Source organism: Pseudorasbora parva, chromosome 4 (assembly GCF_024679245.1).
Source record: "Pseudorasbora parva isolate DD20220531a chromosome 4, ASM2467924v1, whole genome shotgun sequence".
Classification (NCBI taxonomy): domain Eukaryota; kingdom Metazoa; phylum Chordata; class Actinopteri; order Cypriniformes; family Gobionidae; genus Pseudorasbora; species Pseudorasbora parva.
Window position 1 is genome coordinate 49,515,925 of NC_090175.1, and position 15,806 is coordinate 49,531,730.

General features: G+C 38.9%; 2 protein-coding genes across 4 annotated transcripts; both read right to left on the bottom strand.

Annotated features, from left to right (window-relative positions):
* Nucleotides 1–62: 62 nt before the first annotated feature.
* smcr8b (Smith-Magenis syndrome chromosome region, candidate 8b) lies at nt 63–5,796 on the bottom strand. The gene is made up of 2 exons (XM_067442133.1): nt 2,266–5,796; nt 63–1,042 (listed from the first exon to the last, which is right to left on the bottom strand). Exons 1-2 carry the CDS (start codon nt 4,848–4,850, stop codon nt 625–627), a joined length of 3,003 nt encoding a protein of 1,000 aa, XP_067298234.1. The 5' UTR covers nt 4,851–5,796; the 3' UTR covers nt 63–624.
* Nucleotides 5,797–6,404: 608 nt separating this feature from the next.
* On the bottom strand, nt 6,405–14,392 carry mief2 (mitochondrial elongation factor 2). 3 transcript variants are annotated; one of them, XM_067442136.1, is made up of 5 exons: nt 14,259–14,392; nt 12,889–13,043; nt 9,536–9,692; nt 8,876–9,198; nt 6,405–8,005 (listed from the first exon to the last, which is right to left on the bottom strand). In XM_067442136.1, exons 2-5 carry the CDS (start codon nt 13,021–13,023, stop codon nt 7,226–7,228), a joined length of 1,395 nt encoding a protein of 464 aa, XP_067298237.1. In that variant the 5' UTR covers nt 13,024–13,043; nt 14,259–14,392; the 3' UTR covers nt 6,405–7,225. The 3 variants fall into 3 exon arrangements, with proteins under 3 accessions (XP_067298237.1, XP_067298235.1, XP_067298238.1); XM_067442134.1 differs by having other exon boundaries at nt 8,876–9,201; XM_067442137.1 differs by lacking the exons at nt 12,889–13,043; nt 14,259–14,392 and adding an exon at nt 12,511–12,659 and having other exon boundaries at nt 8,876–9,201.
* Nucleotides 14,393–15,806: the final 1,414 nt, after the last annotated feature.

The following is a 15,806-nucleotide window of genomic DNA, read 5'->3' on the forward strand; positions in this document are numbered from 1 at the left end:
TCTAATATAACTGATCTTGTTATTTGCACAGTTTTCAGCCAATTCAGAATTTTAAAGCTGTAAAAATTAAGAACCATCTTTATTATGTATATATTAACATGTGACTTTTCAACAAGATGGACAAAACTGTACAGTTTTAATGTACAGAAAGTGCCTTTAACATTTCCAAAGGTTATAAGCGATAGTTCTACATTTTTTCATTGCCATGTTTTTTTTGGTCTTTTTTGGAAAATGACCAGCATTTTGTAACATTACAGTACTGTGATTAATAGCTAGAGCATGTAAAGCACAATTCTATTCAGCAACAGAACAATATACAAATCTTTGTATCAGCAGTAATGCAAATAAATGACCGTTTCACATGCAACACTGATAAGCTGTTTATATTTGCTTTTGTTACAGATCATTTAAGGTTGTGAACTATGACTTCTTAGGGAACTTTGAAAAATATTACTGTAAATATTATATTCAACTGCCTTTGTAAATAAGATTTAAAAGCATGCAGAAAGTTATAGATTATACTGTTACAGCTGGGCAAAAACAACTAGATGTGTTTGAAAGCAATCAAAGTTGTCTAACTACTGTACAGTGCACAAATCATTGACTCGTTTGTGTGACTCACTTTCAGAGTTTGAAAACAGAGGTTGTGGTGTAGCTGAATCGGAGGACATTGGGTGGGATCTCCATGAAGTTTAGTTTGATGAGCTCGGATAAATAGTTGAGTATTTTCTTATCATCATTGTGAAATTCAGAAAGAAAACATTCAGTCCATGTGCTTTCCCAAGACCTTCTGGGTGTATGGTGACCACGTGAAAATGTTAAAAGGAATGCTCTGGTGACAAGCTTGCTTTGCACACTTTGAGCAAACAGGAAGTAGGTGTTTCCACGTTTAAAGTGGCTCCTTGGATGCACCAGCAGGTTGATCAGAGTACCACTGTAGGTTGGGCAGCGCAGTGTCTTTTGATCCACGTCTAGAACACTGAGGTATCGGCTATAATGGCTCAGGCAGTGCGGCAAATTTGTTTGAGTAAAACAGCACATCCTGGGTAAATATAAAAAACAAAAATATTGTCATGGTGGCATCAACTTGGCTAGCTACAGTGTTTATCTTGATGAATGCTGAAAGCTAGATTCAACTTCTTGTTTTTATGCATCCCAAGGAATTACTGTATTATTTAAGCTCATCAACAAAGAAATGAATTTGTATGCTGTATACCAGTGGCACTCCTGGACGTATGCATTGTCAGGTCTTGATCTATCGACCTTCTTATAATATTATTTTTGGGTCCTCTACTCTGTTTCAAGTAAGAATACTCTCACAGCTATTTATGAGCAATTCTTAACACACATTTGAGCTAAGTTTTTCAAACATCAGTCTCCAGGCTTCCAATGACCCACCACTAATATTGTAATGATTCAGAAAAGATGAATAACTGGCCACCTAGAATATTTAGTATGTCAGTTAAGGTTATGATCCTGATTTTTAAGTAGTACTACAGCTGCCTGATTGTGACATTCTTCTTATGAATACGAATACAATCAGAGTTATATAAAATAATGTCTTGGCTCTTCCAAGTATTATAATGGCAGTGTATAGAGGATTAGATTTTGATCCCCCAAAAAGTGAATCCATCCATCAGAAAAGATATCCACGCTGCTACGGGGGGTTAATAAAGGCCTTCTGAAGTGAAGCAATGTGTTTGTGTAAGAAAAATATCCATATTTAAAAACTAGCTTCTGACAGACGGCCGTAGGCATCAATCTGTGCACAGACAGTGCTGTAACAAGTCGTCTCACTGTAGCCTCCTCGCTGCCTAGTACCACCAATGTTCGGCCACTCAGAAGGCTATACACTGCATGCACTGCAAAGGGAAACTGTCCCAAAAACTGCAATGCTGCTCGCCCTACTCTACCATGCCTCCGTCTGGTCCCACCTTCTCTTTTATCCCCAGGAAGGCAAAAAGAGAAAGGATATTCAGAGGTTGTGGATGCATCAGATATTGTCCGACAGGGCTCATCTAACTGTACTCACTAGAGCATCTAATGAATTTGTAGGGAAATATACACACCGTTTTGTCATATACACACCTATGATGGCTTGAGGGTGAATAAATAATGTGGTCATTTTCCTTTTTGGGTGAACTAACACTTTAACTTAATACCTTCCTGCAGAGTTTACCCAAAATAAATGTCTGAACTACCTATATTGAGATATTTGAGTTGAAAACGCATTCAAACAAGATTATGATGCATAATAAATTTTACCTATTAAAGCCGATGAGTTTCCAGTTGAGCAGGTCAGTAAGCTGCAGCGGCGTTGAAGTCCAAGGTTGAATGCTGTCTCTGTATCTACTCAGATGTGGCATGTACACAGACAGTGCTGTAACAAGTCGTCTCACTGCAGCCTCCTCGCTGCCTAGTACCACCAATGTTCGTCCACTCAGAAGGCTATACACTGCATGCACTGCAAAGGGAAACTGTCGCAAAAACTGCAATGCTGCTCGCCCTACTCTACCACGCCTCCGTCTGGTCCCTCCTTCTCTTTTATTCCCAGGAAGGCAAAAAGAGAAAGGGCATTCAGAGGTTGTGGATGCGGTGGTGCTCCGGTAGCTGAAGCAGTCTGACAAATCATCAGATATTGTCCGACAGGGCTCATCTAACAACGAGAAAGGGATTGATTCTGTTGCATGACAAGCATATTGGGAGCTTGACCCACCCATGATCAAAGGAATAGGACAGTCAGGCGGGGTCAGTGTGACAGTAGGATAAAAATGTTGCGGCTCCTCCAAACAGGCACCTCCATGATCTCCAGGGACATTTCCCACACCGAAAACGCATTCAACATTTTTATTATCTTGGATTTGACATGTGTCTTTCTCATCATTTTCTTGTTCTGGGCTTTCTTCGTCAATCGCGCAAGGGTATGAGGCACGCAGCTCTTCTGGTACGATGGACTCTGTCGTGCAAAGCACCTCAATACTGTCTTCACTGCAAGTCCGTCTGGTAGGTACCCTCCCTTGCTTTAGACACTCTAGTGCAGCTGTAGTGGACAACGGTGGTGGTCTTTGAAGTGCTATATCCATTGGTAAATTTGAACCCTGGGATCTGAAGGACTTCTCCGTCCCTAAGACCTCAATACTATCTCCACTACTAATACTGGTCTTCATCAAAGCTGAAACATATTCCATATTTTCTTGACAATCAAGAGCTGAAAGTACTCCTTCATTTTCCATTTCAGCCTCTACTGGGGCGGTGTCGGGTGTCAAGGGAAGGTTATGCCCGGAAGGGGTATTTACAGAGCTGGGTACAACTGGAGATCGGCTAGATCCAGGCAACTCTAGTTTGATTGGCACGGTTTCAACACAGGAGGCATATGACTCGAGACTGACAGGTTCACTTAAAATTGAGGGTCCAGGAAGAAAAGAGGATTGTTGGACTGAATGTTGTCCAGCTATTCCAGTCTGTAATCCGACATCCTCTTCCAAGTCACATGGATCCTCAAATAAGAAATTGGTAGATTTAAGGTTGCGGAGAAGATTACGGCAGAGTTGTTGAGTGTAGATATGGCAAATATCTCCTCTGAATGTTCTCTCAATGCAGTACAGTTGCTGTAGAGCCTGTTGGTGGAAGTAGTCATCACACAATTCCTCAAGAGTTTTCAGACGCTTGTCAAATCGGCAAGATGAAGTGGAGTTAATCAGCTGCAGAGAATGCAAGGGTGTGTTCGTGTTAGGAAAAACATTGCATTCTAGCATTGGTCCAGCAAGCTGATCGTGCCTTAAATCATCCAGGTCAATTTCCAGAGAATGAGGGAGATCATCTGGTTCATAAGGAGAGTATTCAGAGTTTCTAAGCTTCCTGGTTGGGTAGCAAGTGACCTGTTTTAGGAGACTTTTATAATCCTGAATTGATTTTTCTACAGTGGCCAACTCCTGTTCTTTGTTAGCCAACGACTTCGGGCAAGATCCTTTATCCTGCTTGTCCTTCCTTCGATCCCCAAACTGTTTATCTTTCTCATGTGTAATACATGACCTATTCTCATTTTCACACTCTACTTCCACCTTTCTTTGAATCCCACATCTGTTTTTCTCTTGTAATTTCATTTCAACTTCACACTCTTTCAGTTTCACATCTTCTGTATTTCTATAAAATGTAGGTATACCATTCAACATCTGCTCCCCTTCATTTGTGCACTTTACAGATGCATTATTTAACTCTCTTTCTATCTCTCTAAGTAACATAAGTCTGGTATATGCCAGATTTCTTAGTTTTATCTCCAGTTCATTCGCAAAGTTCTTCCTGTTCCCCGTTTTCAGACATTCAGAGACTTTGGTGAACTCTGTGGAAAGCTGCTGGAATTGTTGTATGATTTTGTTCTCATCAGACGACACATAGGCAAGGCAGTGTGGACGCACAAACCCTCGAGCCTCCAAGTCATAGAGCGTAAGGTGGTGCACATATGCAAATACTCCTTCTCTAGAATCCCCCAAAACTACCTTTGAGTCTTCAACAAAGTTCAGTTTCAAAGAGCTACAACCTGCTGAGCTGGCGAGAGAGGTCTGATAGTCTACTGACATAATCCGAAGGGAGAAGTAGTTCAAATCAAATGTCCCACAAGCCTTGGTTTCAGGAGGAACAGTAAGCAGAGGCTGGGGCCCAACTTGCTCAGAAAACTCTGATAAAAGAATGAAGTCTTTCTTAAAATTAGCACCAGACATCCTGGACCACGGGGTGATGTCCCCAGTGAAGGGATACATGGGTACAGACAGTTCCTCTGGAAGAGCTAATGGGTCTATTTCACTGAATTCTGTGTCTTTAGTAAAAGCCACCAAGTCTGGAGAACCAATCATGGTGGTGTTGAAACAAACCGGACAGGGGTGTAAAAAATATTAAGTTAAAGTATGAGGAACTGTGTCAAAATATTTCATACATTTAATTATGATTTTCTTTAGTAAGGCTATTAAATGTCACAAGTGAAACCTATACTTATACCCGATAGTTAAACTTTACATTGAGCAACATCTGATTTTATAGTTGTTTTACAGTTGTTTTTAATAGACTGATCATTTACTGTTACATTCAACATACATAGTCCATTTTTCACTATGGTTATAATTAAAGCATTGTTTTAGGTCAACCACTATGTTGCTAAAATCTCTAAAGTGGGACATAATAGCAGGACGTCAAAAATAAAAAATAATGTTTTAAGAGGAAAGATTTAATTGACTAAATTATACACTGCTGTACACAGAAGGGCTAAAATAATGAATACAATATTTTGATATCTTTATATAATTAAAAGTATAAAAGTTCTAAAGTACAAATTCCATGAAATAATACTGTAATAATTAAACTTGTCACTCACGTACTTTACACCCCTGAACCCGGCATCTTCACTATTTTCATCAGTGCGCTGTCTCTGATCCAGTGCAGGAGCTCTAGTTTTACTAGTCTATGTACTTCACTTCCAAGTGAACTGATTTATCGCCGCACAGGAGGATAATAACTTATCTACTTAAAAACCACAAGAATGAAAATATCACGTTCTCGCCGATCTAAAAATGACATGCCTGACAATACAACCCATGACAAACGCAATGTCATGTAAACGAACTGGTCAATTCAGAATAATACGCGTAAATGAACCTGCCAATGTTCGCTGAAGCGCGAGTATAGCAAACCACGAGAACGGTTGTTGTTGGCTAATTTTTAGAAGTAATTTGAAGTCGTTGTTCAGAAGTAAACAAACATTATAGCGCTTTCCGGAGAGCAGTAACTGAAGCAGCCTTTGCCATAGTTAGCCATGTGACACCTCTGGTTGGGGGGGCCGATCGGCTCAATCTCTGGTTGTTTCCGCCTCTACCGTGGAAAAATAAAGCGTGATCGGGCGTTTTTATTGCAGTGTTGCGATATTACATAAATATTTCAAATGATTACGAACTGTAATTAATTGATAGGCAATGACAATCGATGAAAATCCTGATATTTTATTTTTAGAAAACAAACATTATCTTACCAGTCAATCATTTTACAACTTATCTACCCTTTTTATCACTTTACCTTTAACTCTGGGTCATTCAATGAAATGTAAATGAGAGACCCAAAAGAAAAGAGTATTATACTCATTATATTATTTCCTTACAAGTTATTAATGCAGTTACCTTTTTTTCCCTTCAGAAACGAATTAACTTCTTTACAGAAGTTTAATGTGCTCAGTTGAGTTAGGCTCAGCAGTTATAGGGCCATATCTTTTTTATTTGACCTTTCATAAACTTGCTTATTGTGTTCTCACATGATAGCAACACAAAAAGAGGAAATGCCCTAGCATACAAAAATCAATGACAAATGGGCGTGTAATCCATACTAATGGACATGAAAAGCAGAAATAACACCACAAACAAATGTGAAAATTGTGAACAATCAATTTATTTAGACATGCATACCAGTGGTAAAGAAAATATTTCATGTTTATCAGCAGAGTATGTTTCACCATAGTGTGAAATTTTGCATTACCAATATTTGTATGGTTTTTGCTATTTATTTTAATAAAATTTGTTTGGCAAGTTATCATAGGATGTATACAGGGACCCTGCATCACATTAACTTTTAGTTGAATTACTTCTGTCATTTATGTTGCTATTGACAAAATGTCAAGAGTGAACAGGTAGGAAAACAACCCTTATAAAGGTTTAGATGACCCTCAATGCACGTTTGCCCAAACAAACACGCACAGATGTGCTACTTTATAAACAAGACTAATTGTCAAAAAATAATATTAAAATATTTTTGCATTACTGCTTTATTGTCGTAATATTGAGTATTTGCTTCTTTAAAGTCAACATAGCTTCACACTGTCTCTGATTACTGCTATTAGAACATATAATCATGGTCAACGCAGAGCTCATAATAAAAATACAACTGTAATCACAGACAAATGGTCTGAATACTAGCAGATGGTCACACACTAGCAGAAGCTCAGAGTACAGATCTTTTATGAAATACAATCTTTCAAATCTACATCTTAGCAAAGTGTCTGACTAGGATAGTGCTGCATAGTTGCCTATGTCTATGTCACTTCAAAATCCCCTTTAAAAGGAGTAGGCAAGCAGAAATTCACATCAGAGGGGTGTGAAGAGACATGTAATATTACATTCTCTGTTTAAAGATGCATTAATGCCAGTTGCCATGATAAATGTAATACTCTAAGCACATGTATAGGAGTGAATCAAATCAGCAGTATCTCAGGTTCAGTTACGGCGCAATAGAGCATGAAGCCCATCTCGTCAATGTCATCCTCAGTAAAACCCTGAAACAGGTTCACATTAGGTTTGAAGAAACTAGGCAAGATTCCAGTCTCCAGGTATCCAATTAACTCAGTGATCGCCTCCAGGAACCTATCAGCAAACACTGCTTCCGACCAATCAGTTTCTTTTTCACTCATGTGTAGAACGGCATTGCAAAGATGGCTTCCGTTGAGCTTGCGTAGCGCAGGGCAGTTGCGGCACACAGCCTTCAGTGTTTTCAGGCACTTCCTTCTGACCCCAGAGTCTGCTTTGTCAAGAGCTGCTAGTCTAGTTGTTTCGCTGGTGTATAAGCTCTGGTACCAGACGTAGTCGAATGACCCAGTGATCTCTCCTTGAGCTGTAAGCATCATTTCGCTAAGCCGTACTGTTGGCAAAACGGTAATATAGAAGCGTTCCCCATTGTCATAACTGCTTTGGGTTAATCCTTGAACCTCCAGTTTGAGCTCAGGAGACCCAAGCACCGGTCGCACCTCACACTCCAGGGTTCCGGTCAGCGATGGCCAGTTCATAGATTCCATCACTGCCTTGCCTAGTTGCTCAGAAACAAGCCGTGACGACAAGTATCCACCCAGTAAATGCCGATCCCAGTAGCTCCGCCCCCTCGGGAAGTACTCAAGGTTTTCACGCCGCACCATGCAGTACTGAGGGTGCCCCAAAAATGTGTCCTCTCCGGCAATGGGCGTCCACAGACTGGACTCCAACTGCATTAAACACATATGGAACAAATTTAATCCAGCTTTAATCCAGGTCCAAAGATCCAAATGTCATTGACAAATATTGTAGAAAGAGTGACCAAAATCTCTGCTGATTTAAAAAAGGCTTAAAAGGTACTATATCTTTTATTTTATTACTATTGTAACACTATATCATTCCCTGAACTGTGCATGGTTCCAGGAAATCAAAATCATTTTGATTTTCAAAAATGGTGAATGTTGGTCTAAATACGATCTTAACCAATTTTGGTCATTTAGAAATGGTGGAAGGGCATATGAGGACCTAGTCTTTGGACCTAGACCTACTTAAAAATAAATAAATAATAATACATCCACTAAAACCCCAGGGAAACAAAAGAAGAATTTTGATTGCTGGTCTAAATATGATCTAAGAATCTAAGGTAGAAAGGGTTCTACAATAGAATGCTGTAGAATGTTTTTCACCAAAAACATAAAAATGGCATAACAGTTCATGGAGGAGACAGAAAAATCATGGTGGATAATAATAAAATATTAATATAACTCAATATAAATTATTAGAATACAATTAATATAAATTAGATTTATATTTGCATTAATTATATTATCCACTGCACTTGACCCGGGGAATAAAACATTAAAATCTTAGCATCAAAATGTAAGTTTGAACAGTCGGTGGTACTAAAAGGTTAAAGTTAAAAAGCAGAAAACCACAACAAATATATTAATGAACAATTAACATATAGTATATGTAACAAAACTGCAGGCTGGCTCCAGATATCTTGAAATCTAATGGGTCTTTGGTATATAGAATATCAACTATAGGATACAATTTGTACACATGCAAGTACACAAGTCATCCAGATAGAATCTTGATACCTGTAGAGGCACGATCAGGCAGGCATGGTCGGCTTTAACCACTTGCAAGTCGTCGAGCAGTGAGCCCGCCAGCATCATGTCTCCCAGTGGCATGTCTGGGTGTTTGGAGTGCAGGAAGGCCTGGATTTCTGTGGCTATATCTAACGCTCGCTGCTGTGCGACAGACACCTCCTCCGCTGACAGACACACTCGTGTTGTGCAGTACTGCTGCAGACGCTCCGCAAACGTCATCACACACAGATCCAGCCGTTTGCGCCGTTGAGGTGGGTCAGCGTTACACCGCTGGGGCTCAGGTGAGGGTGGGGGGATGGGCTGAGACAGTTCTGCTAAAAACACACACAAAAAAAGGTTTTCTACTTAAAACAACATCCACAACATTATGTATTTTTAGTGAAACGAGATGATCAGTGACATCAATGCCCAAATTTCCCTGGGACAATAAAGTATATTTCATTCTATTTTATTCATTAAATAGCCACTGGACATTAACCAGTAGTTTGAGAAGTTGAGTAAATCAAAACACTGATAACAGATTGCAAATGTATTGTTTTAGCAAACATGCACTGATTATTTGTGCACAATCAATAGGGTACATTTTGTTTTCTTCTTGTTGCCTTTTAGCTAGATAGGAAATACCTTCATTTGTTAGACAGCAAGTACCTTTCTTGGTTGCGGCTGCAATCTGCTTCATGACCACTCCTTCAATACCCTTGTGGAGTAGTTTTGGGGGGGCACTAACCAAGCTTAACTCCTCCCAGCTGTCCGTCATCTTCTTGTCAGGCTTCTCATCAGGAGGCCTGCCAGCACGTTCTATCAGCTATGACATTAAAAGAAGATATAGGAGATAAAAAAATAAATGTTAAAATAAGCTTAAATAGAGTGTAAATGTTGGATTCCAGAAATAAAAATCCAAATAATTTTCCTACTTTGGGAAAAATGTTTTAATTTATATTCTGAGGATGAACGCAGGTCTTATGGGTTTGGAATGACATGAAGATGAGTGATTAATGACAATTTTTGGGTGACCTAACTTTTAAAGACAGGCCTACTGTGAGCTACGAGGTTGTTATATCAATGGTATATCATCAGCCTGCTTTTCAATTTTTTTTATTTTTATAATCATGTTAAACAGTGGAATTCCTGGTTAAAACTAATGATCAATTTTCCGTGATCAGAGAATCAATAATAAAGGAATTGCTTCAAGAGATTGCTTCAAAGAACAAGTCAATCTCCCTACACGCTCAATATACAGAAACTCTGTGTGTGTGAGAGTGTGTTCAACAGTCAAAGTATTCTACAGTCAAATGCGAGGCCATCAGCTATTTTAGTCATGTGAAAAAGAAAGGACACACTTAAATTCTATGGTTTTAAGTATCAGGACATAAAAATCATCTGGTCCTTGGCAGGTCTTATAATGAGGTTAATGCAACATCAGATGAACAACAAACACATGACATATTACACTGTCATTTACACTTTAACAAAAATAAAGCCAAAATGGAGAAGCGATGCGTGCCAAACTAAGTACAGCCTATGATTCACTTGCTTGCAGAGATGCTTTTAGCAGCAATAACTTGAATTTGTTTTCCGTATGACTTTATCAGTCTCTTACGTCATTCTGGAGGAATTGTGGCCTGCTTTTCCTTACAACATTGCTTCAGTTCATTGAGGTTTGCGGGACTTTGAAAGGGCCAGTGCAACACATTAGCTGCTTATCCACCGTCGGGCCAAACGGTTCTTATTGCGTAACCGTTCCATTCCGTGCCGACCCAGGCCAGCTGGTACAGTTCAGGTTTCATTTTTCACTGTGGGGCTGATAACGGTCGCTCTTTGGAAAGTCATACAAAAGAGTCAGTCGTTGCCTTGGTAACAAAATAGTTTACTAATGATATGAGATGCAAATAACGATTGCATTATGATCAGATATTTCTTTTAATTGTATTCTTAATTTATGTTTACGCTGCTCAAATGAGCGCTTAGCAAGCTACAGAGAAACTGTTTGCCAGGAACAGAGGTTGAGGATTAACCCAGATGACCAATCCGAGTAGCGACGTCACTTTACGGATTTTACCAGCGCGATTCAGGTTAGACAACCGCACTGAGAATTCCAGGTTGAGAACGGTTTCTAATCATGCCGTGCCATACCAGACTCTGGAAGAACCGTTCCTTATTCTAAGAACCGATGGTGGAAAAGCGACTATTGATTCTTTTCTTTTTCAGCCATTCTGGTATAGACTTCAACTGCCGGTTTGAGATAATTATCCTGGTGCATAACCCAATTTCTGCCAAGCTTTAGCTGTCGGACAGGTGGCCTCACATTTGACTCTAGAATACTTTGATATACAGAGTAGTTCATGATCGACTCAAAGACTGCGAGATGCCCAGGTCATGGGGATGTAAACCAAGCCAAAAGCGTGATGGACAGTTGACTTATATGCTGTGTTTGGTTTTCGCCAAACGTGGCACTGTGCATGATGGCCAGACATCACCACCTTGTTCTTGTCTGTTCAAAGGACATGCTTATGGTTTGCTCAGATGCAACTTTGCAACCCTAAACCATGCTGCCATGTTCTTTTTAGAGAGAAGAAGCTTTCTCTTGGCAACCCTTCTAATCAAGCCATGTTCAGTCTTTTTATTGTTATATTACATTAACTATTATATTGTAATGAACTGAGGCCTGTAGAATCTGAGGTGTAGCTCTTGGGTTTTTTGCAATTTCTCTGAGCAATGTACAGTCTGACCTTGGGTTAAATTTAATGGGAAGATTGATCTTGAATGTTTAATTTCCACGTGTGAATAATCTTCCTTAATGTAGAACAATAGACTTCAAATTGTTTGGAAATGACCAATAACCCTTCCTAGATTGATTTTCAGCAACAATTGCTTCTCTAAGATCATTGGTAATGACTTTCCTACTTGGTATTGTGTTAACACACACTTGAATGCTCCAGAGCAGCAAACTACCAAAACCTTTGCGTCAATTAATTAAAGGCATTTAATTAGCAGTGACTGACTGCTAATTACCATCTTAATTCCTATGGAAGCCATAAGGCTGTACTTAGTTTGTCACAAATTGTTTTTCCAATTTGGCCTAGTTTTTGTTAAATAAATTATGACACTGCGTAATAGGTCATGTATTGTTGTTCATCTAAGGTTGTATTTACTTCATTTTAAGACCTACCAAGGACCAGATGATTTTTTTATGATGTGCAAAATCATAGAATTCAAAAGGGTGTACTTTCTTTTTCACATAAACTTAAAATATACTGTTTCAATATACATAAATTAACATCTTTAAAGGGATAGTTTACCCAAAAATGAAAATTCTGTCATCATTTGGGATACCCTCATGTCATCCAAAACCGCTGTGCATTTCTCTCTTCTGCAGAACACAAACGATATTTTGAAGAATATTGTTGGTCCAATGTTGATAAGAACCTAAACTAGTTTACCAGCATTCTTCAAAATCTTCTTTTGTGTTCTACAGAGAAAAGTAAATCATAATGGTTCTGAACAACATGAGGGTACATTTTTAGGTGGACCGACCCTTTAAATCAGTTTTGTACCTTTATCTTTTGGTATGATTCTCAAATACTTATTAGCTTGAAATCAAAGTTTGCAATGTTGTGATTTACCTTGTAGATTGTTGGTTTGATTCATTGCATAAAATACTTTTTAAAAATCTCTATGAGAAAATTGGAAAAATACTTCAGGAATCAAAGTCACTGAAAAAAGTGAACAAGCACTGATGCACTCAATTATACAATATTATTTTTGACCAATCAGGATTGTGTAGTGCAGGGGTGCCCAATCCTGTTTGTGGAGATCTACTTTCAGCTCCAATCCTGATCAAACACAACTGAAGCAGCTAATTAAGATCTTTGAAAGTACTTAACAATTACAGACAATTAGGTGTGCTTGATAAAGTTTTGATCTGAACTCTGCAGGTAGGTACATCTCCAGGAACAGGATGTCACCCCTGCTGTAAACAGGAAAAAATATATACTGATCACCCGTTTCACAGCTAATGTGGCAATTCCCAGCATCGCAGCGCCGCCCACCCCCAGCACCAGCCGGGCATTGGACAACAGGAAGTCAATAACAGCAGCAATTCCATCTTCTCCTCGCCTTTTTCCAGAATAATACATCACTTCCTCTGTGAGAGTGTCTGAAAATGTCAACAAAGAATTACATTACCATTTGATTTCGCACATGGTTCCTCAAAGTCCAAAGTCTTACAGCTTTACAGCAAACAATAGTGCGTAAACCATAATAGTAAGAATGTGTTATCTACGCTCTTTGAACATGTATCATGATATTTGTGGCTGTAAAAATCCACATGGCATTTTGTACCCTAAATAGTATATAACAGTATATATTAAAGTGGTATTATTATTGCTTTACACATTTTATATTATTCAAGTCACAATGAAACAGAAGTAGCGATAGAGCTTTTCTTCTACATTGTGACAGACACAGAGTGTAATAGACTTTAAGATGTGCGAATGGGCGAATTCTGATTTCATTGTACCATCACTCACATCATTCTTTCATGAAGGTTATTCACAAGACTAATGGTGCTCATGTGTGCTACGTGACAGGCCAGGCATTTGAAGCTTCACCTGCCACTCGCTCTCTCCGTGGATCAGAAATAGCTTTGGTAGCTTCATGGACTGGCCATCAGCATGGTGGTTTACCAGGTCTAAATTTAGACCCATGTGGCCTAGTAACTCTGCACTTATTCATAAGGTAATTTTGTGATCCTGATTTACAGTAGTCTAAAGGCTTGGGATTGGATGAATACAGCATCTCATGGATACATTTTAGGCCTATTTTATTATTATTATTATTATTATTGCAAAGGGTTTTTATAAACAAACATGCTTGAAAAGAGCTTGGCAAGATAAAAAACAACAACAACTTTAGCTCACATAGGTACAGATGAGTATATTCCTGGTTATTAGGTAAAAGGCCAGCTGGGTTAGTACACATTAAAATGACATGAAGCCTGCAAACAGGTGGACTTTAAAACACACATAACATGTAACACGTAAAAGACAGATGATGTATGACGTTAATCACTTAGTGTAAGTGTTACAGTGTTTAACATATGACGTGCACAGTCGTGCTGTTTAGCACGTATAACAATGACGCTTTTCCTCGCTAAATGTTTATATTAAATCACATATAACTACCAAATATTTGAATACTTATTTCAGTAGTTCACAAAGGGTATAACATTAGATTAAACTAAAAACAGCAGTGTCGCTCTGTTAGCGTTTGCTAACTTCACCAACTCTCTGTCGAATGCAGAAAACCAACAATTTTGGGAATATATTAAGCAGCAAACAATGTACAAACCCGAGTTAAACAGCTAACTTACCTTTTAAAGGTAATATCAATTCAGTTCCATTAGCGCATAGTATCGAATTCAGTACTTTTGTCCAGTACGCACTTGCCCTCTTGCCTATAACAAACACATCTTACGTCACTATCTCGCTGATTGACGTACGTTTAGACCAATGAGATGGCAGTATCACATGACGTCAGAATACTAATTTATATGGAATTTCTATGTGCAAAACAAAAATAAGCATATCTTACACATTTAAAAACAACAACAAGAACAACAACAACAAAGCAGGATCCACACATTTTTTTAAATTCTTATAAATATTATTTTAAATACTATTTTTGTTACACGGAAATGCAAAAAAGTTTTGATTTTGATCAATATATCGTTTTTTTTTTGTTTTTTTTTTAGTCTGTGACACAACACAAAAGTATTTGGGACACCCATCAAATAATTGAGTTCCGGTTGTCCAATCACTTCTATGGCCACATGTGTATAAAATCAAGCACCTATAGGCATGCAGACTGCATCTTCAAACATTTGTGAAAGAATGAGTTGCTATCAGGAGCTCAGAGAAATTCAAGCGTGGTACCGTAATAGGTTGCCACCTGTGCATAAGTCCATTTGTGAAATTTCCTCATTACTAAATATTCTCCTGTAAACTGTTAGTGGTATTATAACACAGTGAAGCAATTGGGAACAACAGCAAATCAGCCATGAAGTGGTAGGCCACGTAAAATCACAGAGCATGCTCAGGTGCACAGTGTGCAGAAGTTGCAAACTTTCTGTTGAATCAATAGCAAACCTCCAAACTTTGTGTGGCCTTCAGATTAGCTAAATAACAATGTGTAGAGAGCTACATGGAATTGGTTTCCATGGTCGAGCAGCTGCACCCAAGCCTTACATCACCAAGTGCAATACACGTCAGATGCAGTGGTGTAAAGCTTTTAAAAGCTGACTCAATGGCAGGAGACGTGCTCTCTGGAATGACAAATCCCGCCTCTCTCAATCTGATGGACAAGTCTGGGTTTGGTGGTTGCCAGGAGAACGGTACTTATCTTACTGCACTGTGTTATTGTTTTTCATGAGTTGGGCTTGGACCCTTAGTTCCAGTGAAAGGAACTCTTAATACTTCATCATATCAAGACATTTTGGACAATTTCATGCTTCAAACTTTGTGGGAACAGTTTGGGGATGACCCCTTTCTGTTCCAACATGAACAACACTGCGCACCAGTGCACACAGTAAAGCACAAAAAGAAATGAGCGAGTTTGGAGTATAGGAACTTGACTTAGGCTGAATTAGAGCGGAGACTGAGAACCAGGCCTTCTAGTCCAACATCAGTGCCTGATCTCGCAAATGGACTTCTAAGAATGGTCAAAAATCCCATAAACACACTCCTAAACCTTGTAGAAAGTCTTACCAGGACAGTTGAAGCTGTTATAGCTGCAAAGGGTGGGCCAACTCCATGTATAGCCTACGGATTAAGAATGGGGTGTCATTAAAGTTCATGTGCATGTAAAGGTAGACGTCCCAAACATTTTGGCAACCGTGTAGTGTATTTGGTTCTACTTTTCA

What these genes read in the sequence shown, in the direction of transcription:
- smcr8b (XM_067442133.1), bottom strand. Translation starts at nt 4,850, where the DNA reads ATGATTGGTTCTCCAGACTTGGTGGCTTTTACTAAAGACACAGAATTC. An exon ending in AAACTCATCGGCTTTAATAG is followed by an intron (nt 1,043 to 2,265) that starts GTAAAATTTATT and finishes ATATTTACCCAG; the next exon opens with GATGTGCTGTTTTACTCAAA.
- mief2 (XM_067442134.1), bottom strand. Translation starts at nt 13,023, where the DNA reads ATGTATTATTCTGGAAAAAGGCGAGGAGAAGATGGAATTGCTGCTGTT. An exon ending in TGCAGCCGCAACCAAGAAAG is followed by an intron (nt 9,202 to 9,535) that starts GTACTTGCTGTC and finishes GTGTGTTTTTAG; the next exon opens with CAGAACTGTCTCAGCCCATC. An exon ending in GCCTGATCGTGCCTCTACAG is followed by an intron (nt 8,006 to 8,875) that starts GTATCAAGATTC and finishes TGTTTAATGCAG; the next exon opens with TTGGAGTCCAGTCTGTGGAC.